Here is a 27,899-nt window from a genome sequence, read left to right on the forward strand (position 1 = left end):
GAGAGAGGTCTGAGTGGTTTCACAAAACGCAGCTATTTGATCCAAACCACTGTCATGTGATGTTTGGAACGAAAAGCCCCAATTTTTGGTGTTTCGGTAACACTGCGTTAAAATGATCGGCGTGATTAGGTTTCACATCATTTTCCCAGGATGCATGTAAAATACACTTTAAACCCTCTCAATACAGGCTGATCCGTTGAGAAGTGAAGGCAGGAGTGGAGGGTACAGTACTGCACTGATGGATTTGGGGATGCGTGTATGTTTCTGTGTGGTTGAGCAAATGATCATCATCCGAGAAATGCGTTTCCTTTTGTCTGGTTTTCACTTTAGAACAGCCACACTGCGGGCGACTGCTGTTGAAATGTCTCCGCTTTCAAAATGTCCTTTCATTACCCAGCTGTTGGCTGACTGTCTGTGCACGCCTCTGTTAGTAAACTACTTGAAGTCCTTAGTGTCTAGTGTCAAAAGATTGCAAAGCTGTCTCCTGTGCAAGTGAGTTTTCCCAATTACTGACACTAATCTTTTGGAATGCACGTGTTCCGGTTTTTCCACCTGGCAGCAGGGTCAAATAAAAACGATTTTAAATCAGCTGACACGGGCTCCTGAATGGCCATATTGTTACCGAGCTAATCAACTCGCACCGGCTCAGTGCTACTGTTTTAGTTCAAAGCCAGTTCACACCTCAAACGCTTCCCAGGCGCCTCAAAGAGGGGCCCGCTTTGTGCCAATCGGTGTTGCTTTTGGAGACAAAATGACTGAAAATGACCCCAGTCACCAGTTCTATGAATGAGAATGGTTGTAAGGGCACCCCATAGGATGCATATTTGCATTCACCAAAGGAGCTGAGAAATGTGCCATTGTTTGCTGGTGTGTATGACTCACCTCACCAGAGCGCTTTACAAGAATTCCACTTGTGTGTGCATTGAAGTGGATGGGAAGTGGAACACCAATACGTCTCATTGAGATACTGTCTCTGTGTCCTATGATATTTCCTGTGATAACATTGTATGAGCCCAGCCTCTAGCGCTGATTCCCATTGTTCCATGGGGCAAAACAGAAAGCAGACATCGTAACTGAGAAAATTCCTACTGTTCACAAACCTTGAAAACCATGAAAAGCTTTGTTTTGCCGCACAGAAAACAATTCAGCTCATCTGTCCCGGTGACTCAAGAGGCTTAGGAAACATATTCCACATGTTCACTCATATTTCTAACACGGCGGTGTCACCGATGGGCCCACTGTGTGACAATTGTTCAGTTCATCCCACCTGTTTTCCACTGGGTCTGCCAGCTGTCCAGCACACTGGAAAACAAAACGGAAAAAAAGGTACTAAAAATAAAAATGCACAAATGCAGCACATCAAGGTCACTCTGATATTGTCTCACAGAAGTGGGAATGTGACTGTAGGAGGTCGTTTATTACAAGGAAACACTTGCTCTGTTCGGACAATTAGTGCAGTCGTTTTAACATGCGGCGTAGAGACCATAATTGCCCCTGTTTTAGCACGGCTGCACTAGCTACCGGTAGGTTTTAGAATCCATTTGAAGGTTTTACTGATTACTTTTAAGGCACAGAAAGATCTATCCCCTAGTCATACCGCCGACCTTTTAACTCTTTATGATCCGAAACGCAACCTTGGATCCTCAAGCCGAGGCCCCTTTTGGTTTGTTCCACAGTCCACAGGCTCAAGACTAAAGGTGACTGCGCTTTCTCTGTTAGGGAACTGTGCCTGTACCGTGGAACGGCCTACCCGAGGAAATTAGGCCTTTTAAATCCATTCCCCCATTGGGGGGTTCCAAAGCTGTTCAACCATCCGACAAGCAGTTCTAAAAATATTTTTACCTTTTGCCGTACTTTACCGAGATATTTCTCGCTTGTCTTTTTTGCTGTTGTCGTCATCTCTTTTTCAGACCAACATGAACCACAAATTCGATTTCGACCTCCTTTCACCGTCCATGTCGGAAATGAACGAATGACCTTAACGTCTTGGAGGGAATTTAACATTCACTTTAAGTTTGCGATAGAATATATAAGAGTAAGGTAGACAATCAATAAAACATTTTATGTCAGTTGCCTGAGATATGTTGTGATCTTGAGATAGTAATCAACCACACTCCGCTTCTGTGAGTCTGGCCTACAACTGTAACCAGGGCCGGCCCTAAGCAATAGGCGGTATCCTAGGGTGCCACCATGTGGAGGGGACCCCAATCTGATCTTTTTTTTTGGTTTTGCTGAGCCTGTTTTGTAAGTGACAACACCTTGAACAGTCATTAGCAGCAGCATCCAAGTGGGGGGTGGGGGGGTGGGGGGTGGACGTGGTGCACGTGCATTAACAGACGACCGACAGTAGAGCAAAGCGGGTGGAGAAGTGACAGCTTAAAAACATCAGATTCGGGGGGTGTCAAAAAACGGTGGTCTTCTTTTCTTATTCATTAATGATGACGAGGTCCAACCTGTCTGGGTGCACAGGGGAGACAGCGGAAGATAGGAGGACCAGCAGCTGGCTGATACCCTGTCCCTATCCCTGGCCATTTCGTATCGCGAGTGTCTGCCTCAGCCCGGGCCAAAGGCATGATTGTTACGTAACGAGTTGAATCATTTAATATAGGCCCCCAAGAAGCGGCTTCAGTCGCGGTTACGACGTGAAGGGGTATAATAAATGTGCTAGGGGAGCTGAGCTGCGGCTGTTGATGAGTCAGCTGCCCGTTATTAATTATTATGCGTTCCCCTCTTCATACATTACAATTAGCAATGGACATAAAATCCTTTTTGTGCGTCGGATAAACCGGGGTTTGTGAGATTGACTTGGGTTGTCGAATCGAATTAATTAAATGCAGAGTGGGTTTTTACGCAAATCAAGTGTATATGCACGCATTTATGCATCTATCTATTGCGTCATTAACTTCATAAGCTTGGGAAGTGTCTGGGAACAGCCCTACAGCACTACACTGCACTACTCCTTCACTGCCTGCAGCAGGTGCAAATCACAGCCAGTGATTATAATAAAAAATAATGTGTTATATAGCAACATACACAATGGGTATATATCTATGTACACGCATGTCCGTCTTTACCTGCAGGTACACAAATTACACCGCCAGCCCCATGTTCACCCACCACAGCAGCTCCCGATGGAGAGGCACCCACCTCCACATCATGTACAGCAGCGCCTGCCTACACCTATTGGCCCCCGCTGACGGGCCCGACCTGTCAGTTAATTTGAGAACTTGACTTTTGTCAGCAGAGGTCCCTGTGAGTTATGAGGTTTATGTGTCCTAAAAGAGAGGATGGAAGAAGTCGCCAACCATCACATTGTTCAAAAAAAAAAAAAGACAAGACAAAAATTAAGAGAAGCTGCTTTTTGCTGCAAGCTCTTCTCCCAGGAGGGGTCCTGAACAGATTTGCCGCTGGCCCTGGCTGTAACACGGTTGTGCTATAGAAGGAGCTGAGCCTCAGGGAGAGGCTCTCGGTTTACCAATTGATGTTCCAACCCTTAGTCGGTCAACAAGAGGTCTTTCTTTGACACAGCAGGGTGTATACTGCCTTTTGTTCTCGCCCTGCCTGCACAAGTTCAGTTTTAAAATCTCTTTCGTCTTGTGTTGACATGCGTTCAACCTGAGCCCATTTGTGTTTTGACAGTACACAGGGAATTGAACTTGCATCTCTGAGGGGTCACAGGATGTTTTTGCTGGTCATAAAGGCAGCAGGTGTTTTTTTTTTTGGCATTGTCTCACACACACACACACACACACACACACACAGGGAGAGAGAGCAGGTGTTGTTTGTCAGAGAGTACTCTCCTTTTTAATGGTCCCAGTGTCACTCATTGTGTCACACATGAACAAAACGCCATTCAACTGCATTCCATACATGTACAAACAACACACACACACACACACACACACAAACAGAATACATTTACTGCATCTCCACTGTGACACCTCCATATGTCAGAGAAAACTCCTCAAATTCCTGGACACCCCCCCCCCCCCAGCCGTCGGTGTGTCACTTCCACATTTTCTCCCATGGGTAACAAGTTTCAGCTGTTTCCGAAAAAAAAGACCCTAAAATGCCATAAAAGGACAAGACCAGATCAGTTATACAGTTTCAATACACTATCTTTTACATTTTGACATTCATTTGCACAGACTACATGCTAATGACAGCTAACATCAGCTATTCACACGAGAACACCTGTTAAGTGAGCCACAGCCTCGGAATTCAAATGGAAAACAAAGTTAGATTTAACAGGAAACAGCCTAAGATTGGTTGGGAGAAATGACAATTGAAGTCTCGTTTCCTATCATCACTGACAAAACTGAGAGACTGATGGGCACCACTATAGATCACTATACAGAATGTCAATACTGTCTCTAGCTTTTAGGACGGAGACGTTGGTCACTCTGTCAGTCCCATTGGATTGCTTCGTGGCCACATTTCCAGAAAATGTGCCGTTGACATTTATGATCTTCGGACGCCGAATCCTCATTATGTTTTGGTGATCCTGCAACCTTTCCGCATGATCTCAGCTCGTTTAACGTTTAAAACTAACTCCTAAAGCAGCTGTTCACTGTAATTTTTTTCTTTCAAATGTTAGTCAAAGAGGAGGAAATAGTGCATTTTGTTGGGGGACTATTTTCAGCGGTGGATGAATCCACATTTGGCGCTCTAGTGAGTATTTGTGGCAGCAGGGCGGTGTACGCAGGACTGAGTCAAAATAAACTGCAGTGTGTGTGTTCATAAAGGTACATCCAGTGTGGTTTTTAATAGTTCTTGGACAACAATGGCGCTCTGTGGCACAGAGGAAGAAGATATATCAGGCTACTGTGATACACACACAATACTTCGTTCGTGGGATACATTCGCTGTTGGTTTTGCTGTTTTCATGAGACAGAATATCACCAGCCTTTATCGTTTAATTTAATTTAATTTATTTCAGGAGAGATATATGCTCTGTCTGCACGATTTCATTTGATTAATTTGAATTACACAAGATTCTTTCAAAAAGCATCACAGTTGGAATCGCATTGGGTCAGTCAACAACATACTTTGCAAACCTTACACCTTACACAAGCTCTGAGAATGATGTCGATTAGGGGTTTTAGGGGGTCTCAAACAGAAGCTCCCCCGTGTCTGTTAAATCTGTTCAGCCTCTTTCGCACATAGTTACAGGTAAATTGCTGGGATAACCTTTCAGGCACACGCTAGCGATTTCCACTGTTCACATGTGCAGCTACATTCAGGAACAGCTGGCGGTAATCCGATACTTATGGATGCCTTCAAAATTCAACAGAAGACGAAGAAGATAGGGAAAGGCAGGGATTTACAGTAATGAGCTGAAGGAGAGGAAGCTTTTCATACACTATAAAGCAGTGCTATAGGAAAAGAAAAGTCAGGAGATCACCAAAGTCATGAGGAATCATCCTCCGGGAACCATGCATGTCTGTACAAAATGCCATGACAAGACATTTCACTTAAATGTCAACCTGCTGGTGGTGCTAGAGGAACAGTCAGTCAATTCATCCTGAGCGGTATAAGAATGTCTGTACCAAAGCGGGGAACTGACTGACAAACAGACATCCCTAGAGTCCCATGCCACCCCTTTAATTCTTTAGGCAGTTGATACTCCATGAACACATTAGCGTCCGAGGTGTTCCAACAAAGAAACAAGGACGGGCTTGGGGGTGGAAATGTCCCAGTGGAATGATGCACTCCCTTTTAACCTTACTCACGATGACGCGCCTCATTGTGCAGCGCTGCTCACCTCACAGCCTTAAGGATCCATGAACATTTGCCGTACGTTCACTGCTATGATTTGCGAATGAGTTCAAGCCAAATATACTTTATAAACTTCACGTTTCATTTCAAGATCTTTCTCCTGTGCGAGCCCCCCTACATTTACGTCGGCAGGTGCAATTCACCCGCTAATGGTGAAATCAAAACTTCAACCGAACACAAGACAACATTGCAGAAGCTTTTCAACTTTTTTTGTTGCCACAGTTGAAACCAAGTTTGGGTCCCATACCTTGATGTGTTTTCTAGTTCAAAGCATGTCTCAGTGTCACACAAACACACACACATACACACACGTCCAATCCTCTCCACCACTCTGTCTGGTATTCTTGTGTTGATCGGTCAGCGAAGGAAGTAAAGAGTTAATCAGGGATTTACATGTCTCCATGTTAGCCAAATACACAAGCCGCACACATAGAGCACATGCAGTTCCACCCCCAGCACGCACACACACACACACACACACACACACACACACACAGGCTCACAGCATTCTGAACACACTGGCTGGACCAAACAGAGAACTTTAGCAGTAAGCTGAAGCGCACTTGGGCAGACTGAGAAAAAAACATCCCGCGAACAGGTTATAACGAGTTGGAGTGTACGCATCGGGGCATATTGTGTTACACATCCGTACTCTGTGAAAACACGCCGCTTGTTACGACGTCCGAGCGAGCCAAAGTGAAGCAATTATTTTCATATCAGCTCAAATTCCACAGACGCCTGTGATTGCACGACCGAAAGCATAGCATTCCAATTAGGGAACACACACAAACACTGACGCACAGAGGGATGAAGACACACACACACACACACACATTCTGGTTGGTTCTCAGTGCGGACGGCCCTGACCTGCTGTTTGTGGTGGGTCCGAGCTATTAGTCTTTGGATGTACTGTGTGTACGTGTGTGTAATGAATGGCCTAACCAAGAGGTCAATGTTGAGCCAAGGATTTGTTGTTTATGTAACTGAGGGCTGGAGAGACGCAGGGAGAGGGAGAACGACACAAGCTAACCACCCCCCCGCAGTAACATCATTCCAATCAGGAGGGCTTAATTGAAAAAGAGGCTCGGAGAGTCATTCTGTTCATTTCGTTGACATTGGAAGTCAGGAAGTCGAAGAACTATGGGAGGAGTCTAGACCCAATCGCGACGTCATCGCTTTACACCAATACCCCCCCCCCCCCAAAAAAAGAAAGTATTGCATTCCTCTCAGCGAGCTGGCCGGCAGTAGGAAACGCATTCAAACACACACACACACACACACACACGAGCTATTAGTTAGGTCATTGACCAGTTTCCCTTGGCCCAGTCTAATTAATGGTGCTCAAGTGTCAACCAGCTAACAAAGGAGGCTTATCTCTCCACTAACATGCTTTTCCCTCCAGCCACTGTGTGTGTGTGTGTGTGTGTGTGTGAGAGAGAGAGAGAGAGCGAGAGAGAGAGAGAGAGAGAGAAGGCAAGGATTTTTTTTTTCCCCAAAGAGTACAAATATAAATATATGTGTAAATTGGGATACCTACGTGAGAAAATATTTCAAATACCTACCTACCTTCCTTAAAATATAGAATCTCATACAACAATCCAAAAAATAACCTCTCTGACAAGTCCCAAAAATGATGTTTTAAGTTACTTATTACTTTATTTATTAATTCTCTGTTTTATTTTTAACGGCTACAATTTGATGGTTAACTTGTACTGGTGACTTTTCCAAATTCCATTCCAAATTTCAACACGAAGCGTAGTTTTCTTGAAAGAAAAGAACAAGAAAAATGGAAAGCCTTTTTTTCCTCCAGACCTTCAAAACACCACATGAATTATAGATAGGCTGAGGCTTTTCCACTTCATGAATTGTTCACATAGCTGACACACACACACACACACACACGCACACTAACAAAACACCCTATTACCACCCAGCCCATTGTTGTTCAGTTCCGGTAGAATAAAAATTCCCACAGTTGGAATGGGTGGCTGAGTACACACACACACACACACACACACACACAGACACACACAGAGACAAATATGACAAATGTAAAGTTTCCCCCCCATAACTGCAAGTTCTTTGGAACTTTGGAACTGCGGTCTCACAGTCAGCTGTGGAGTCACTGGGAATCCACATTAAAAGTGAGTTCCTCCATTCAACCACCTCCGTTCAGTCTGCAGCACAACTCCCAAGGATTATATTTATTTATATTCATGTTACATTATTCAATTATGAACGAGTCCTTTGGATCATATGACGTCATGTGCTTCTTATTGCCAGACAGTCTCCTGTCCCATGTAGCCCGTGTACTGTGTATACAGTATATTAGCCATTCTTTGTTATAGGAGACCGGATCTGTGAAGCGCTTTGGGAACCGTTCAAGGTTGAAAAGCGCCTTCACTGAAGTCCATTTAGTGAAGTCTGTTTACAGCTAAATGCTATGTAAGAGTAACGCTGCACTACCTGATGAGCGACGGAAAGGTCTGAGGTTGCACCATGAAGCACAGATGGTTGTTACGGGTGCATCTGTCCCTTCAGTACTTGCAGAATCTCCCAAAACCTCATAACACATTACATCCAGCTATGTTAAGACTCCCAGGTTCTAGTGATCGCAAAGTTAAGTTACAAATTATGCCCTCATATCAAATGGTAGGTTTTACGAAATAGGGTGCTAATGCTTGCTAACAACAGCCACTATGCCAGCAGCTGGCTTCGACATCCCATCCTGAACTCCGTCATATTGCAGGGGATGTAATCCTCCAGTCTAAAATACAGATGCAGCAGTCGAGTCCCTTCTCTAGCACCGGCCATTTTCCCCGGCTAGGATGCAGACTTGATGTCCTCGGAGGCTGGAGTTTTTGCAACCTGCGCAAACACAATAATTCACCATGATGAAAAATGGTGAAATGCGATGTAAAACTACCAAAATTCACTTTTTAAATGGTCATTTTCAGGAAAGGCTGCATGTTAATCCCTCGCGGACATGGCTATATCTTTGTTTCTAGATACTGCCGGCTACATTACATTGTTGTTGTCATGGTGATAAGTGATCCGCAAACACAGTTGACCTAGGCCTGTCCTGCAATCCTTGGATTGACCCTTGACCTCTGAGGCACACAGGCCAATCAAAACAATGCAAAGCCAAACAGTAATCCCCGTTTGGTCTGATGAGGAGCATGAGACACACACACACACACTCTGATTTTTAGCAGCCATAAGGAAATGAAAACAAAGATTGCATACAAATGTGCACATCAGACCACTTCTATATTGTTGCAGACACAAATGGTAAAACACACCCAAAATAAGTCATTTTCTCTGAATGACCCCCCGCTCACTATTATTTCTGCTAACTCCCTCAGTTTAATCCTAACCGAATATACCCCAAGGAAAATAGTCCATTCAGGCTTTTGCTCTGAGTGTGTGTGTGTGTGTGTGTGTGTGTGTCTTCTAATACTTTGGAATGCCGGCCACACTGGATTTCATATCCCTTAAATATCTGCAGTGTGCCCCCCCCCCCCTCTCTCTCTCTCACACACACACACACACACACACACACACACACTCATTCCTCAGTATAACAGAGTCTTTGCTAAACTTGGAGATGGAGAGAGACCCCCTGCATAGTACAACCTTTCCACTTGTGTGTGTGTGTGTGTCAGTGTTCGGCATATAACCCAAGGCCTGTTCAATAACTCTGTCGCTCTATCTCCCTCCCTGCTCCGTGCCAAGTTATTTCAGCTGAACCTGCTCACACTGTGAACTGGGTTCACCTCGACACTTCTGCCCATCGGGAATACGAGCGCAGCCCTGAAAATCTCCTCTGACGCGGTCCGCCGTCTGGAGAATGTAATCAGCTGTAGTGACATTTTGAAATAATAATCCCTGACATTTTTCATAATTTCACGGGCTCAAAATTCATACATAAAAACATTAGGAGTATGAAATAAAAGGACTGACATTTATTTAAATTTAGCAAAACACAACCAAAACCTTGTCTGACTTCTTGGAAATAAAGCTTTTATACTTTTTTTTTTGTACTCCTGAGCACAATTTCATGTCAAAGGTATGCTGGCCAAAACTACCATTGAACATGCCATTGCAGAACCAAGGGCATTAATAAGCTTCTATAACAGCCATGCTTATTTGGTGTTTTGATGGTAGAGAGCGCTGTCTTAACACACTGCTCCGAAATCTCCCATCAAACCATTTAAGTGAGCTAGATCGCTAGCTCGCTAAATAGATAGATTTGGATTTGGACACATGAACCCGGGGCAGAAGAGGGATGAATGCCCGACAAAGAAGTTCCGGCGATGCTCCAGGACATGAGTGAGGGAGAACCGGACGGGGACGAGGAATCTTCATCTGAGGACGACGAGCCGACATCCCGAAAAGGTGGTCGCAGCAGCCCTCCAACGCTGTGACAGGTGACACGGAAGGAGCTGGCCCAACTGCACGCCGCAATATTGTATTGAAGACCCTTTGAGCGCGTTTGTGTGTTTGATGGCTGCTGCAGCACATTAAGTGGCTGTGGAGCGGAAGGCTGGAGGTTCATTGCGCTCCTCCTAGCCCGGGGTGTGGCGATAACAGGAGTAACACGGATGCGGAGGACTCATTGTCAACCGAATTGGGTCATCCCTTCTTAAGCACCACCATGTCAATGAACCGGTACAGGGGAAAGTGACAAGTTTGCCCTGGTCAGTGAGGGGTGGAACAGGCTAATCCACAGTTGCTCCCCACAAAGTTGCGCTGCCCCTTTATCCAATACATATCCAATAAACCAGACAAATTTGGAGCCGAGGCGAAAGTGTGGTCCTGAAACTGATGGTGTCTTTTTTGGGGGGGAATAGGAGAAACTTTTTTTTTTTACATGACTCCCCCTTGCCCGAAAACTCCTGGGCCAAAAACACCAGCCTGGTGGGCACCACCAACAAAACATGAGTGGTCACTGCCTCCTTCTGCGCACCAGAACTTGAACTTTAGAAGCACTCAAAATGCTCTTTTGCCAGAAAAACAAAAGTCCTTTGCCTTCGTCAGCAGGTTCGTGCAAACAATCGATTCGTTTCTGTCTCCAGAGCAGTTATCACCTCCACTGGAATTTGAGCTAAGTTGTTACCATAGGTTTGGTCAAGTGGTTATCGCGGAGGATAAAGAGTGTGTAAAGTTGTAGACACAAGACGTGCTTCTCAAAGCATTTGGTGCACCACCATGACAGTGGGCAGGGAAGATTTGGTGTTTTCTTTTTTGGACCACAACAGCTGTGCCAGTAGCCTGAGTGTCGACCTGAGGTTTTGCTTCCTGCTGTAACAGCGCTGAGGCTTGGCCAAACGTAACACACGCCGCACCGAGTCATAATTGCACCCTTGTAAGCACCGACAGACCATTGCGGGGTATTTAACTCATATTTTATGTTTGCTTGACTGAGCACTCTGAGGATCATAACCCGGCTAATAAAATACCAGCACAACTTTCATGAATGCCAACTATGAATCATTACAGAAAGGGAGAGGGAGAGCGAGCGGGGGGGGGGGGGTCCTGTTCAGTTTCATTCAGTAGAAAGAAATTGGTAAATAATAGTGAACGTGTTGTTTGTAAATGAGGTGTCAGGTTAATGAGCTAGTTGAAGGCAATGTGGTCTGTGTTTCGAACTCTAGAGCTGACAGACCACCAGTGTCATCCTGTCCGCCCCCCCAAGTTCCCACCATGAGCAAGCACTATGGCGACAATGGCAAGTGTCTTCCTTTTAAGAGGCAGAAACCTCGAGCAGAACAGGACTCTAGGTGGGAGGGGGGGGGGGTCATCTGCTTTGACTGGTTGGGTTGGAGAGAGAGAGAGAGAGAGAGAGAGAGAGAGAGTCAGAGAGAGACAGAGAAACAGAGACATACAGAGAGACAGACAGGCAGAGATGTATGGCAGCACCAGCAGTAAGTAGCCATAGCAACTATGATTATGGTAATAATGGAAATATGACTAATAATAGTAGTTACAGCTGTAACAACAACCGAAATATGATTCATAATAGGAATAACAACATTAATAGTAGCAGAACTGTGGCTGAGAGTCAGGCAGGCCCATGGCGGCAGCCAGACGTACCAGGACCATGATCCACAGGAACCTGCGAGACGACAAAGCACAAAGAAACTCCAGGGGAAGATATAAAGTTAGTAACATGCATTGGAGGGAGATGAATGTGTAAAGATGGAGAGGGGGAGGAGGAAAGCTCAGTGCATCATGGGAAGTCCCCCCAGCAGTCTAGGCCTATAGTCCAGGCAGGCCTGAGCCAGCCCCTAACTATAAGCAAAGTTTTGAGCCGACTCTTAAAAGTAGAGTGTCTGCCTCCCGGACCCAAACCGGGAGCCAGATCCAAAGGAGAGGAGCTTGGTAGCTGAAGGCTCTGGGCTCCCGTTCTGTCCCGTAGTCTAATGATTTGAAGACAATCACTTGGAGGTCTGCTAAGGCGTGCACGCTACGCACAATAGGGGCCTGCAGCAGAGCTGAGAGGCTGAAAGTCTCCCCACCTGTCTGACCGGATGAGGACAGACGTTCGCCCCAGGTCCAGCGGCGTCTTCTTCTTACTCTGCTCCGGGCCTGCGCTGAGGGACCATACCACAGCATCATATCAGGCTTTTTACCTGTTTTAGCTTCCATAAATATAATCAACATGATTACTACACATCATGATTTCTTTTCAATAGATTCCACGTCTTATTATTTTGTAAAACAAAAAAAAGAAAGAAAGAAGAGATGAAGCGAAATATGATCCACACCAGCATTGTATTTCTTGGACCACGAGATAACAGCCAGTGATAATGAAATAATGAATCAACTTGTGATATTTTGATAAGGCCGCCCTCATCCTGATGTGGAAATTATGATCATCGCCAGCTGCGTGGGGAAAGAGGGGAGGGGGGGGGGGGTGGTGGTGGTGGTTGCGTCTTTTCGGTGCACTTCCCATCGGTTGGCGACAGAGGTCGGGAAAGTGAAATATCGATCGACCTCACGGCCACTCGTGGGCTGTCGTCGGCTTTTATTTTGAAGGGGCGACGTGGTCCGGGGGCTTCTCCCGAGTTATGCGGCCCAGCGGATTCATCCGTTTCCATATGACCGGGCTTTCACTCGCAGCGGGCTCTCTCTCTCTCTCTCTCTCTCTCTCTCTCTCTCACGCACACACACACACACACACACAAGCTGCAGCGGACTTACTGTGGGACAAGTACTGGCGGACCCTGACAGAGAGACAAAGGAGGAGAGAGGGAGGGAGAGAGAGAGAGAGAGAGAGAGAGAGACCAAACGAGAGAGCGTTATCAGCGGCAGAAGGAGAGGGGAGCGCAGACACCGGGGAGGGCTTTTTTAATTTTCCCTTTCGCTTTTTACGCTCCCCGCATCACAAACACTCGAGGACTTTTTTTTTTTTTTTTAATTATTATTGTTATTATTATTTTTATTATCATTTTATATAAACATGCACCTACTGGGAATATGTCTTTTGCTCGCATACCTTCTCTACACCAACCTCGCCAGCGACTTCGGCCCCAGCAGCGACTATTATGATTACTACTACGCGCAGGAGCAGATGGACGAGCCGGTGAGTTTGAGCAGCAAGACAAAAACAAAAAGTGCTTTTATATTTCACCTGCATCTGTCAGGGTTGGGGGGGGGCTTCCAGAGAGTCCATCATGTGGCTTCAAAACCAGGACCCACCTGCTGAGGTTTGGCACGTGCAAATCCACGGTGCGTGCGTTGCGTGGAGAGCTGAGGCAAAAAAGCTGGAGGCACAGCACGCTCCACGGTCCACGCTCCCGTGGCTACTTCTGAAATGCGCGGATGAGTGACTGCGTTGTTAGAGGGGGGGGGGGCACTCCGCTGCACGTCAAGTCCAGCATACCTGTCCCTCCCCTGGAGGAGCGCCGCTCAACCTGTCGTGTGCACTCCAAACTCTGGAGGTGTAGTGGTTTGAGAGGAGGGTTTTTTTTCCCCACTGAGAAATGGACTTATCCATTACCCCCCCCCCAGGAAGTGTGCCTGGGGGATCCTCGGGGAAATGTCTTCTTAGTAAGACCAGGGGGGTGCCCCAGAAAGCCAGCCTTCCTACAAAATGGGCGCGTACACCCAGACAAATGCAGACAAATAGTCCCTAGTGCCCTTTGCCTCGGAGATTTACAGTTATGCCACTAAACTGTTTAAAACATGGCCAGACCCCTCCACACCCCCCACCCCACCTCACCACCACCACGCCGCCCCCGGGTTGCTTGCACTTTCTCCCTCTCACTACTTTTATCCAAGTTTTATTCCCCTGGTGTGTGTGTGTGTGTGTGTGTGTGCTTGGAACGAGCGAAAACAAAAGGCACATTAGTAACAGCCGGCGCTCAGAGCGAGAAGCCAAAGCCGGGTTTCTTTTTGAGCGTGCCCCCCCCCACACAACTGATTGTAATCGTCTGCTCCGGTGCGCAGGATATCATTAAAGGTTTGTTTGGGTTTTTTTTCTTTCTTTCTGCTGAGGCTCTGGAGCCGGGGTGGGTGTGTGGGGGGGTCAAGGACATTAGAGAGAGACAGAGAGAAACACCGAGTTGGAGTAACCACGTTATAAACCAGCCGTTTATTGTTTTGCGGCACAGAAGGTGGACACTGACATTCACTGGCTTTTGTGAAACGGCCATTATCCATCCGTCAGCTGGTATAATGAGATGTTGGATTGTTGCACCATTGAAACACACTTTTCCTCTAATGTCATGCCAGCACGTCAGACTTGGGAGTGAACTAGAGTTACTGGACAGAGAAAGTGGACGAGAGAGGAAGGGGGACTGAGAGAGAGAGAGAGAGAGAGAGAGAGCAGTGAACATTTTCCAGGGGGGGGATTAAGAAGGAGTGTTTTCAAATTAGCCAGAGAAAAGAGCCAATGAAGGCAGGTGTCAGAGGGGTCAAGTGTGTGTGTGTGTGTGTGTGTGTAAGGAGGAGGTGGGGGGGGGGGGGCGATAAGCTGCTAAGCACCAACATGCAGCCATTTGATCACAGCAGACTCTTAATTGGGATGATGAGCTTTTCCCCCCTCAGCTCCTGTCTTCTGCCTCTAAAGCCCTGGCACTTCTGCTGAGGAATTCAAGTAGCAACGGATCCCGACTCATCCCTGCTGTCAGGTGAAGAGCTCACATAGCCGTCAGGTGTCTTTAAGTATTAAAAAAAAGAAAAGAAAAAGAAAAAGAAAAGATGCAGCAGGGTAGCTGTTTCATTTGCTTTCCACTCTGGGATTGCGTTGTTTCGTGCTCACAACGAGCGGTTGAGTCTGTTTTGTTCGACTTAGCTGCAGAAAAGATCCCCCCTCGCCGTCACTTGCCTTTTCCTTCGCCTTCCTTTTTTGATCAGTTATGCAATTGGCTTTGTTTAGGTTGCAAAATAGTTTTTGTTCTCAGATTGAGTATTTAAAGGGTCACTCTACCGATTTTGGTGTTGTTTACGGGTCTTGAGGAGTACTACTGCCTACGTATGTGTGTGGCTCCAGAGGAAGCCGCCCGAAATGTGATAACAGTTGTCTCGCATGGCGCACCTTACGTCGGCATAGGCTGGAGATGAGGACTTCAAGTTTGAAAACGTAAAACAGTCTGGAGGCGTGCAGCCCTAAAACCAAAACAACGAGCCACAAGATGCTCAGCGACACCTTTCACATTACGTAGAGTCATCCGAGTAAAAGTCAACGCTAAAATATTGGTTAAACTGGGCTGAAATGAATGGAGTGCAATGAGTTGCACTGTTGCCTCACAGCAAGAAGGTCCTGGGTTAGAATCCTGTGTGTGGAGTTTGAAGGTTTCCCTGTGCCTTCGTGGTTCCTGGATGCTCCCATTTATTTCCATAGTCCAAAGACACGCAGGTTAAGTTGATTGGTGACTCTAATTATAATCCCGTGTAACTGGTTGTCTATCATATATATATGTCAGCCCTGTGATAGACTGGCAACCGGTCCAGGGTGTGTCCAGCTTCTTGCCCAATCAGAGTGGTTTACTTGCGATATGATGGCTAGGACACAGATTTTTACCTTGTCAGCGTCTGGTCCGAAGGCTGGTTTGTTGGTCAGTTAGTCGGTCTATTCATCCGTCCAACACTTATGTCCAGAGTGAAATATCTTTCCAGCTACTGACCAGATAGAGAGACGTTTGATACGAATATTCACAGTCCCCAGAGGATGTTTCCTGACGGTTATCAAGTGTCACCATCGGGGGTAAAATTTCTACTCAGGTCCCCTGATGAAGTCTTGACGTTTTGGATGCTCTTCAACTTTAACATCGCCCTCCGTGCAAAATGTCAGCGTTGCATCAGAAACTAGTGTAATGAATATTACAGGCTCTAGGGACTGCTTGTGGGGGTTTTATAGAGTCTTGTCAAATGCATATTTATTGAAAAAACAAATCAGCGCTACACTGGATGTCTATGTGCAGTGCGTAATCCTGAATAAATCAGGTTCGCTTGATTCCAAAAAATATCAGTATGAGTCCCGGCTTGGAAGAACCCGTTTTCGACTTCCGATGAGGATGTAACACAATCAACATGCCCACTGAATCAACTACAAAACAGTACAGGGTTCAGGCCTAGATCCTCCTTGACTCATCTGACTTACTACGTTTGGCTTGTTATGGAGGAAAAATCCCCAGTCAACATCTCCAGTGAACCCTGCTCAGTGCCATTTTTCTTCATGACTTCCCCAGTGGTTCCCCCTTTGTTTTTTACCTCTCCTCCATGTTTTCATTGGCTTTCCTCTTGTAGTTTTCCTTTTGACCTGCGGGATCTGCTCAAGAACATTTTTTTTTCTTCACTTCACTTTTTTTTCTTCTTTTTTTTTTCCGAGGGTGAGACCTATCAACCCGCCGTTCCTGCACAGTACGAGAGAGACATATTAGTTCTGACAGTATTTCGAAATGATAGTGTTAGTGGGTAAAAAAAAGTAGTACTTTACGGAAACAATACAGTGAAGGCCAAAAAATTGAGACAAGCGCAACAAAGTACAAAGTCATATTTGTTGTTATTGGCAACTTACTGGCCGTTACATGTGAAAGATTACCAACGTGACAAATGCTCGGGATCCGAAAAGACAAGGGCGTTTGAAAAGTGCAGTTCTCAGGGCTCAGTTTTTTGTTTGAGACATGTGTCCATGGAGCAGATGTTGCCAGTTAATATCATCTGTGGCATGTTTTCTCTTAAACATATTTACCACCTGAAGTCCAACATTCACACTCTTTTAGCTCTGTTTTGGACTCTACCAACTCCTGAGGAAAGTATCTGGCTCTTTAGCTGTGAAATGCTCAGGAACATGTCACCAGTTAGTTTGTTGCAAATGTAGTTCTTTGGGGACAGGATTGCTGATTTTGTGGTGTATAGCAACTGCCCTGCTGAGTGTTGACTTGGCCTTACATTTGCCACTACTGTAAGTGTTTGGCAGGGCAGCTTTAGCATTTTGCTGTTCTTCAGTCTTATCTTTCCACTTCAAGCTACTGTGCTTTTTTCTATATATATATATTTGTTTTAGATTAATGAATGTGTTCTTCCTGCCTTGTACCCAGCCAGTGGTTTCCATTCATTTCAGGGTGCCGTGTTTATATGTTTATATCGCAGGTAAATGAAGGGAAGGCAGGCAAAAACGCATTCATCGATCTAAAACACTACAGCACAGTTTTAAAATTGCAGTCAATGGGTAAAAACATGCTGTAATTTCCATCAGCTTTCCTGGACTAAACACAGTGATCAGTGAGTGTTTGACAATGGAACTTTCCAAACGGAGGCCGAAGTTGTTGATGTCAACCAGCGCCAGATTTTACATAACAAAGTGGCGCTATTCTGCAGCAGATTTAGGCTGCGGTTCCTGCTGAGCTCATTTAAAAACCCACCTCGGTGCTCTCGTCTCTAGACTTTACACACACTTGTTCATGTCGAGAGTTAGACTTTCCATCTGTGCGCGCACAGAAACGGCGTTTCTGTTATGTTTCAGGGACGATTTTTCTACTTCTGGTCTCCCCCCTCCGGGAAACCTTGATAGAAACTCGGGCCAAGCTGGGATGAAAGGCCTTCCTCCAAGTCAAATATTACTGTTATCTTTGAAATCCAATGAGGGGTTAAAGTGATGATGGTTTCTGGCAGGGCACTGTAGCTTGCCAGAAAGTTACAACCTTCATGTAATCTGTAGATGACCCTGAACCCTGAAGTAGACAGATCGATGTGGTGAAAGAGCTGAGACAACGCCAGCATCCCTCTCTCTCTCTCTGACTCCCCAAGTCTGTCTCAATGTCTCTCTCTCTCTCTCTTGTTCTCTGTGGGCTTATGTTGCTCCATCACTCTTACTTCATCATGATGAAGATGACTAAGAATATAAATATATCACTGCGCTTTCTCTCTTTCTTTTGCCTTTATCCTGACCCAGTCACCACATAATCGCTTTTCTCCCAGGTTCTATTTATACTCTTCCCAAAAGCTTCACCCCTGCTTTTCTCTCTCCCCCTCTGGTTGCCTGTATCTCTCGCCCATATTTCACAACCCCCTGGAGTCTGTAGAAGAATGTGTTGTGTAATTAGCGATCATTTCGAAGGAATTTTCTGTGATTTCTCCATGAACCGTCCAGCTCAGTCCCACTGGTCCGCCAAATACCAACGTAGTTAACTTTAAATATTACTCTACTCTACTCTACATAAATTTTCCTCCCGATTCAAAGAGGAGTAAACACAGCTTCTGTTGAGCACCTGTTAGGCCACCTTATAGTCGATTGGTTCAAAAGAAAATATGAACATTTTAGGTAGCAGGTAAAGGCTTTGGTTAAGGTTTGAGCAATTCTGATGAGACGTGAAGAACGCGAGAGACTTGTGCTCCCGGTGTGTAACTGGAGTTTTACACTTTATGGATGAGAATGCGCTGTGTTTTGGTATCCAGTGTCACAGTTTAAGGATGGGCGTCTGCACCAACCCTTTACTTCAAACGGCGTTGTTTGGCATCGTTTCTCTCACTCCTCTTTTAGCTCCGTTTTGGTCTCCACCAACTGCTGAGGAAAATATCTGGATCCTTAGCTGCTAAAGCTCCACTACGCTCACCGGCTCACCCATCTCAAACTCTGTCCGTCAGCCGTTTATCTGCCAGAGTTTCTTCCGCTGAAAATGAGGTTGATCTGAGCGGCAAGGCAGAACCAAAACAGTATGAAAATGCTGGGACGCTCTGCAGAGCTGAAGGGACCTGCAGGGTTGGGTGATAAATCTGGTCCGGCACTACAGGCAACCCCTTTCACATTACTCGTCATCTAGCCCGCTGTTGTCGTAAAAATATTGATTACTGCAGCTTTAAAAGACTAGTCTGCGACTGCGGCTGTCTCCTTTACTTCAGTGGGACGGCAGTCCTGTCTTAGTAGTGTTTCTAAATGGCTGTGCAGTGATTTGGCGTCCGATAAACCTCCAAACTCGTGGAGCTCTTACTCAAGCTGACTTTTCTGTATTTCATCACCCCCGGGAATGAAGCCGCCTGCGGTTGTAATGCTAATTACACATCAGGAAACAACACCCCCCGAGCGGTGAATCCGCTCAGCCCCACTTCCTGCCAGGTGAAGCATAGGGATAAAAGGTCAGATCAGTTTAAATCAATTTATTTTAATCTGGGGGGGGTAATATAAGCTTAATTTGACTACTTCCCCTGATTTGTTTTATATTGTGCACAAATTTAAAAACTGCATGCCCTGATCACCGCTGATGTTTTAACACTTGTCTCCTTGCATTCACATTTATTTGACGGCTGGAGTGTTTCTGAAGTCTGTACCTATGAGGTACCTATCTGTCCATTTGACCTGTTCCTCATGAGTTCCTGGACATTGTTTTGTCATTTGCTTGCCTCCACCTTGGCATGTTCGGACGAGGGTCGGGGCGACATGTTAAAATTTTCCACCTGGCCACCGCCAGCCCAAGAACCAACGATTGCCGGTATATTCACGCAGGTGTGTGCAGAGGGGGGCGGGGGTGAGTCCCCACTTATTCTGTCTTCTTTTTCCTTTAAAAGACTGTGATGTTCTCTGATCATTCACAGAAAAGGGACTGATCCTGATTTTAATATTATTTCAGTCTGATCTCTGACCTTGTCACGGGCTCACCCAAGCTTGGGAAAACAGCAGGGAGTGGGGAGTGACAGCAATAACCCCACCCCTAGCACATCATGTTGCTGGTGTTGGTGTTCAGATTGACCTCATTTTGGATCGGGCCCGGCTGTCCTAAAGTCCGCTCTGCATCTAGGTCTCTCTAGTTCAGAAAAGAAGTCATCCATGTTGTGTCGAGGTAGGTTTTCCATATATCTGTTTTGGATCGGGTCAGACGTTTTGGACCTGGGAAGACCTCTTGTCGAGTTGCGGCTTATGAAAAGCTATATGAACAGCAGTGTCCTGGTGTACAGGTTGGAGTGGCAACAACTAGTTGATTAGTCGATTGACCGAAAATCTATCGACGATCTTCTTACAGCCCCAGCCAGATCAGTCGGCCCAAGCGCCACCGCAAGCAGCGCAACTGCCCGCCCCCCAGGAAAGGGCGAAAAGCCAGAATGGACCTCCACCTACCACACCTATGTCACATTTTTAATGTTAAGATGCCGACCATATCATCATCAGCAGTCACATGACATCACAAGCGGACGGTATTTTTTATTGTAGCTCAAACAGACCTCGGAACAGTTTTACTTAAAACTCCACTGGCATGTCCGCACCCCCACCACCAGGGGAAACAAAACCCTGGACCATGTTTACACGAACATTCCCGGTAGAGAAGACTGTGTTTGGTTGAGTATTTTGGTGTGAACAGTGTGTTAGCATCCGCAGCCAATTCAATTTGATGGTGATACCAGCAGGTTAAATGAATACATTTAGAATCATGTTATGATTCGAACTGCAGAGTCAAACATGATCAAAACAGCTTATAAATGAACCTGCAAATGCCACTTGGGTCCGGTTAGATGCTGGTCGCTGCGGTCCTTAAAGAACATTAGATTTGACATTTGACTACAAATAACAGGGACGACTAAATGCGGTTTCAGTTAAAACCACGTCCATCAGCATTGCTGGTTGCGCGGAAGGCAGGATAAAAGTGTCCTCGGAGCATCCAAAATGAGCCGGGTCTCTGTCAGGAAGAAGCGTTTTAGATAATCCAAGAAGAAATGTCTCGTACGCCACAAAATGCTTAGATCTTTCTCAAAACAACCCTTTAACACATTTCATGTCGGTCAGATTGAACTCACTTAAGTATGTGATGGGCACATTCAGAGTGCGTTGACATCTGAAGGTTAACCAGTCGGTGTTGGACCCCCCCCCCCCTCCAAAGACCTGACCTGCAGACCTCACCAGTTGACACGCTGTTTTTAGGCTGTGTTGATCTGAATGGGGGGGTGGGGGGGCGTGAATGGGAGTGAATGAAGGGTGAAACGGGGTCAATGAGGATGGAATGCATAATGAAGTGCGATTGTCACAGCAGAGAGGCCAAGGGGCAGTCTTTCTGCTTAAAAAAAACCATGCAGTTTGCAATTTGTTCAACTGAAAACATGACACACTATCCAGCGCGGTGGATCCATCCTTTATAGCTTGTGTTTATATGTGTTTACATAGCTATATTTGTATCTACGCTCCCTCACGGCCACGCTCACAGGGAGTCATAACATTTAACATCGAGGTATGGGACTGTGAGGTCCTGTCATGTGGTCCACCAGGGGCGTTTCAAGGAATTGACAAGGTCTGGGGATAAAACCATAGACCATCTGGGGCGGAGGACACGGTACGTGACTTTTTGTTTTTTTGGGGATGGTCCCTGCTCTTCTGCCTGAACCTCATTGAGTTTTACGGCGTTGCATGATCTATTGCGAACATTACATTACGTACATGTGAATTTTTAAATAGCAAAATGGACATCTGCAGGGCAGCTGATCCATCTCCAAATTGTGTCACCAACTCCCCAAGTGCACTTTATCCTTTAACTCCTGTCATCTATGCCTCCATGACAAAATCATGCATCACCAGGGCTTCATTTGTGCCGTATTTGCCTGTTTTGGCGTATGGTTGCCGTGAGCCCCGCAGCAGAGCAAGTGGGCGTTTGTGCTGTGAAATGGTGAAATGAGTGGGGCTAAATTAGGGGCCAAGTGGGGCCGCTGCGGCGCTGTCCGTAGTACTGAAGCGGAGCGGAGACCAACAGACGGACGGACAGAACTGATCGCTTACTTCAGTTTCTCTGAGTGATTAGTGTGAATCCTCTGATTAATAAACGTCAGTGTTCGCGATGACAGTTCAGGTTTCACAGCGAGCATCCAGCCGTTGTCCAATGTGCTCCAGGCTCTGTGGATCTTTGATGTGCAGGTAATAAACAATATTGTCATAAAAAGACCAGTCTCCCCTCTAGGGGCACCGCTGGATGTCAGATATGAGCTTTCTGACTCCACTCAAACGCTGAATCACAAAGTGAAACTCTATACAAACACCAACTACATACTGGAGCCTTAACGCTGGGACACCTAAATTGAATGCAGCCATTGCTATAATGTTACTAGTTACACCTGTGTTTGAGGAGTCCAAATCCCTTAAAATTAACCATTTGACATGAAAGCCACGCGTGCAGCAAACCCCTCACGCCAGACTTACTGACGTTGCATTACAGTTGTCTTGTAGGATGAGGCAATAAAATGGTTAAATTATTTTTTTCTTATACAAACGGCAGTGTGTGCGTATTCCACATAAGAAAAAATTTAAAAAATAAAGTTTGGAGACTAATCCGTGCGATGTAAACTATTTCTACTGGCAGTCTGCATGTGCTTATTCCACTAATTTACTCAATTCCATTCCATTTGAAAAGGTTTTTTTTTTTTTATCCACCCATGTTATGCTAAAAAGTGAATTATTATCATTATTTTGACTTCTTTCTATTTTCAGACTAATCTATAAATGAAGTGAAAGATGGGTTGTCAGTAAAAAAACAGTAAAAAACTGGAAACAGTAAAAAAAAAAAAACACTACCACTGCTTTTTCTGAGTATAGAGGCACTTTTAAACGAACGTGTGTACTAGTTTCAACCCATAAACTAGTAAAATGGGGGGAAATAAACATGCGCCGCAGGTGCAGCCAGTAAAAAGGCACGTCCGCTCTCTGCGCTGCCTTTTAGAGTGCAGCAGGACTGCCGTTGCAGTGTTCCAATCTAGCTCGCAACTCTGTTTGCTTTGTTTTCCTCGCCGCAGGTCGTTTCCCTCGCCGCGTACTTTGACTTGTGTGTGTGTGTGTGTGTGTGTGTGAAACCCAAAAACCTGTATTTACACAGTTCCTTCTTATCCAAGTAAGTGCTGGAGCTCAGTCCTTGGTGCCGCAACGACTCAATCGACACATGGGGATCGTTCAAACGTCTAATCTAATCCAATCTAATCTAATCCAATCTAATCTAATCGTCCCCGCAACTCTCCATTGTCTCTCGGGGTGTTTCCCCCACTACACCTTGCTCAGCACCATATTACACACCGCCATAAGTATAATACATTTTCTTTCTGTTTTTGTAAGGAGTTACAGATGTTTTCTCCCTCTCTTTCTCTTTGTGTGTGCCTGTGTGTGTGTGTGTTCTGTGTATGAACAGCTGGTTTAACACTCAGATTCTGCAACACACACACACACGCACAAAAAAAAGGTTTGAATCAATTGGCAGTTAAAATTGAAATTTGATTAAAACTGACAGCATTGCCATGGCATATATGTGTGTGGGTATCTACTGTAAGCCTATATCTCTATACTTGAGCCTGCCCGTGTGTGTGTGTGTGTGTGTGTGTGTGTGTGTCTGTGTGCAGGCACAAGTCTGAACATTTAGTGACAGTGTCTATTTGTGGACGTATTCAGGCAGAGGAACTCTTAACTCAACATCTTTCACGGAGTCTCGGGCCAGACACAAGTAATAACAGCGAAACCTCAGTGCCAGAACTCACCAAAACCCCATCCGGCTCTACCCTGCGCTAGCGACAGTGCTAACCACGGCACCACCGTGCTGCCAATGCTCTGGGGGATATAATCAGGAAGTATAATGTCACCGTGGCTGTGTTCAAAATTGCATCCTAACGTGTTATTCATACTAAATGTGACGTAAAATTGAGTATGTAGGGCTTTCCAACTGCGTAGTATGTGGATTTTGTGTATGCGAGAACTAAGAATCAGAGCTTTGCAGGCAGGATGTCATGGTCCGACACACAGGCACAGACGAGCTAGACGCTGCGGCACAGGTTGGAGTAAATCGACATACAGGAATAACAACTTTTAGATAATTTAATGATACATCTCTTCAGCTTAATGCAAAACAATGTTAAATGAACTGCTCTGGACAACCGCCACTGCAGCTCCCGTGTTGACTCACTGCTGGTTGGTATTGGAATTTTCTGACCATTTCGACATGAAATTGTGTCCACGTTATCCAGTTTTTGACAACTGGACCATGGCATTGTTGAACGCAAAGGTTTTCCACGCTCTGCAAATTTGACCACCGTTGGATTTTCAATTTCTTTTTGATGTTATAAGGTGACGTTTTGGCCTGAAAAGGTCGGACCAAAGATCATAAAACGTATCGTGTTTCATCCACTGCTGACCGTGCTTATCCGCACACATTTCCTAGAAATCTCGTTGTGTGAACGGTGAGGCGGAACTATTTCTGGCTTGTGTCCACAAGAGTCCACTAACTGTTTACTGTCGTGAGAGCATTTAGAGTCTGAAGCTGTTCTCGTGATGTAAACACTTTGTGCGGCAGCGGCTGACATCAGCGGCTGTTGTTGTTGTTGTTTGAAATAGCATGCTGCAGTTACGCATTGGCAGTCCCGGTGTAAACATGCGCGCGCATGTGTGTGTGTGCGTGTGTGTCAGAGCAGACACATGATCAAGCACTTGACTTTTAAACAAACACACAACCATGATTAATTTTTAACTCAAACACACACACAGAAAGAGAAGGAAAACACAAACTACTGACTCTTGGTAAGACCACCAAGCTAGTGGTTTGTTTGGCAAGGAAAAGCCATGGTTACTGACTTCACATGCTTTTGCAACAGACACACACACACACACACACACTAATACATATATAACTATATCCATGAGCATAAAACCTGTCTGATGGTACAGTCCATAGACTGCATGTAAAGATGGACGACATGACAGCTCCCCAGCAGTGAGGGCAAAACATCTCGATCGCCCCCCCCCCTGCTGGCTGGCTGCAGTATAGGTCATAAGCCCCGCCCCCTCCATGTTAGCGGATGGGACGTGAGCCAAACTAAAAAAATCACGTCAAATACATTTTTTCCCAAAAGATGGTTTCTGCCATTTTAGGTAGTTCGTGTCACGCTGATGTTTGTTCAGGTCTTCATTTGTCTGATCAGTTTGGTTTGAATCAGTTATTGGATGCCATAAAAAAAAAGGGGGTGAAATGTCATGATTGACAGCTGAGATTGACTGTGGTGTGTTTGCAATTGGGTCGGGCGGGTGTATGTGCGGGACCTCGTTGCTCCCGAGTTCTAAACACAACACTGACACATATTCTCACTATATGAAGTTGAATATTCTCTCTCTTTTAGCTCTGATTTGGTCTCCACCAACTCCTGAGGGGAAACGTCTGGCTCTTCAGCTGCCAAACGCTCCGCTATGTTCGCCGGCTAGTTTGCTAACTGTGGCTGCTGTTTGTCTTTTGACTAAACACAGCTGTCTGCTGCTGCTGCCGAAAACAACGATTGATGAGAGCAGTGTGGGGAAAACCCGAAAGAGTGATCCAAAGTAGACCAAAAAGGGGCTCTGTGGAGCCGGTGAGGAACCGCACGGTCGATGATGATTCTCTGTGGGGTTTGCTACTTTGAGTGACCCCTTTCACATTGCTCACTAGTCCTTTGAACAATTGTTGATTTGGCAATACGGAGTAGCGCCATTCTGTGGGTCACAAACTGTAGTTTGTAGTAGTAATTATATTGCCCCCCTGTCGGGATATTCAGGGGACGTGGATGTGGTGTCCAAATGATCAATCTTTGGCACGGAATAGAAGACCGATTAATATCCCCCAAAAGAAACGAAAAGCACACACAACGAACAAGACGATATGCACGATAAAGTGAATGTGGATATTATACGTTATCCATTTCCCTTCATTAATTGTAGGTTGGCATCGTCGCCCGTCCACGTTAAACGCATTCCGACGGCACCACAAACCTCTGTCGGAACGCTCCCAGTTCATCCCAGGCGACAACAGGAGACGTGCAAGAGGCTGCAAAGGAATGTGACAGCATGTCATGTCAGATATTCCATTCTAGTTTGTTGTTTTTCCGCATTGTGTGAGCACGATCTGCACATGCATATGCACAGCGTGTCCCATCAACTGCACCCGTAGGTATTTCACGAGTTACTCCAGGTCTCCTTTGGACAAGCCAGCGTATGATATAATATGATATAACATGTCAAATAAATGGTGTTTTGTCTCAGAACAATAAAAAGAAATGTATCATTGTTGTCTCAAAGGAACGAAAGCAACAGTAAAAACACCAAGGATCAAAATCATAGATGGCTGTGAGCTGCGTACAAAAGCTCGCATGTATTTTATTACAGTGTCCTAGGTGGTTTATATAATGTCTTAAGAAGCACGTTGGATTTCCTCTCTTTTGATGTGCTGTGTGTTAAGTATCTGACAGGCCTTTTTTTTTGTGTGTTTTCTTTTGTGTCTGAGCGTTTTGCCATCTGTGTTCAGAGTAATGTTTCACTGGCTCTGCTTCCTCTTCGGAAAATCCTGTTAGCGGGCTGTTTGTGTTAGCTGTCAATTTTGCTGCAAAAAGAAAAAGAAAAAAAAGAAAGTTTTTTCTGTTCTTCTTTTTTTTTTTTTTTTTTTTTAGGACATTGTTCTGCGTACGTTGCCAGCGTAGGTGTGGCTCTCAATCAGGAAGCTCGGCTTTTCTTTTGTTCGTAATTGCACAGAAATCTCCCTTTTGTAACGAGTCATTTGATCGTTGGTGATTTTCTACAAAGAGAAGAAACCTGAAGAAATGAGCACCAGTTTGTTGATACGACTGCACCAATCTGACTTTTGCGTTCTTGTTTTGTGATACCGCCAGTCATTATTCTCGACAACTGGAAATACGAGCATAAAAAAAAATCATAGTTGACCTTTGTGGTTTTTTTCTTTGGTCAAATTAAGCTATTTCAAAGTCCACTGTCTCGTTCTTCCCAAGGATTTCAACCACATCTCGCGGCCCCCCCCATCAGCACATGAAAATTGCTCATTCTACCTGTCCCATGACCACATATAAATACTTTGGTCACATCACGACAATTGAACCACCTCCATGAAAACGGAGTAACTCCCGTCCTCTGAGTTGAATATTCTGGGAAAAACGGACTTTGAGACATGACTTTTTTATCATAAAATATGTTATATTTGCATCATTTTGTCTTGCTTTAACAACAATAGCTTTAAATTCTGAATGTAACCAACTGAAGGTAGGTGACAGATAGATAGATGGGAGATTTAACAGTGTGGAATGACCAAATGCAAGGAGATGAATACGGTTTCTGTAGGGACTCATTAGCTTTCGAGCCCATTTAGACTTTGACATGCGTCTGGATATTTGAGACGAATCTGAACACGGTAAACTGAAAATACAGCCAGCGCTTATGTACATCATCTCTTTTGATTTTAGACCGCTAGATAGTTCAGTTTGTACTTGTGCGCGGCAACAAATCTTTCCAAAAACACTAGACAGCATACAGATGCAAAACTCTTGGGATGTAAATGCTGGATCTTTTCCCAGAACCTTACAGAGAGATAAAGCCTGTGTAGGATCAAAAGCTCTGGCAAACCTCATATGTGAGGGTCCCCAGACGGTGGATGAGTGTCAGCCGCTTTACACCGTGCAGAGGAACGTTGTTCTCTGGTTTCAAGCTTTGGGGAGTCTCACAATCGCAAATATCACCTGAGCTGTTTGTCTGCCGTCTGACAGCTGTCCGACAAGCCCACCGCTGTCTGCTTTCTCTTCCAGCTCGTCATCTGCAACTTGTCATTGTCGTCCGCCTAATATGTTCGATGTCTAAGGGCGCTCTTCCACCTAATCTGGTTTGGCGGATTCAGTCAAAACTCTTGAGGAGCTTACAC

The 27,899-nt window shown here is 45.4% G+C and overlaps 1 protein-coding gene across 1 annotated transcript in view; it reads left to right on the forward strand.

Moving 5' to 3' along the window:
- Positions 1–13,243: 13,243 nt before the first annotated feature.
- The window catches only part of vegfc (vascular endothelial growth factor c), a 43,293-nt gene continuing 28,637 nt past the window's right edge, over positions 13,244–27,899 (forward strand). The window contains exon 1 of the mRNA XM_070924835.1: positions 13,244–13,366. Coding sequence (XP_070780936.1) covers positions 13,244–13,366 — 123 coding nt within the window. The remainder of the gene's footprint in view (positions 13,367–27,899) is intronic.

Source organism: Enoplosus armatus, chromosome 2 (assembly GCF_043641665.1).
Source record: "Enoplosus armatus isolate fEnoArm2 chromosome 2, fEnoArm2.hap1, whole genome shotgun sequence".
Classification (NCBI taxonomy): Eukaryota; Metazoa; Chordata; class Actinopteri; order Centrarchiformes; family Enoplosidae; genus Enoplosus; species Enoplosus armatus.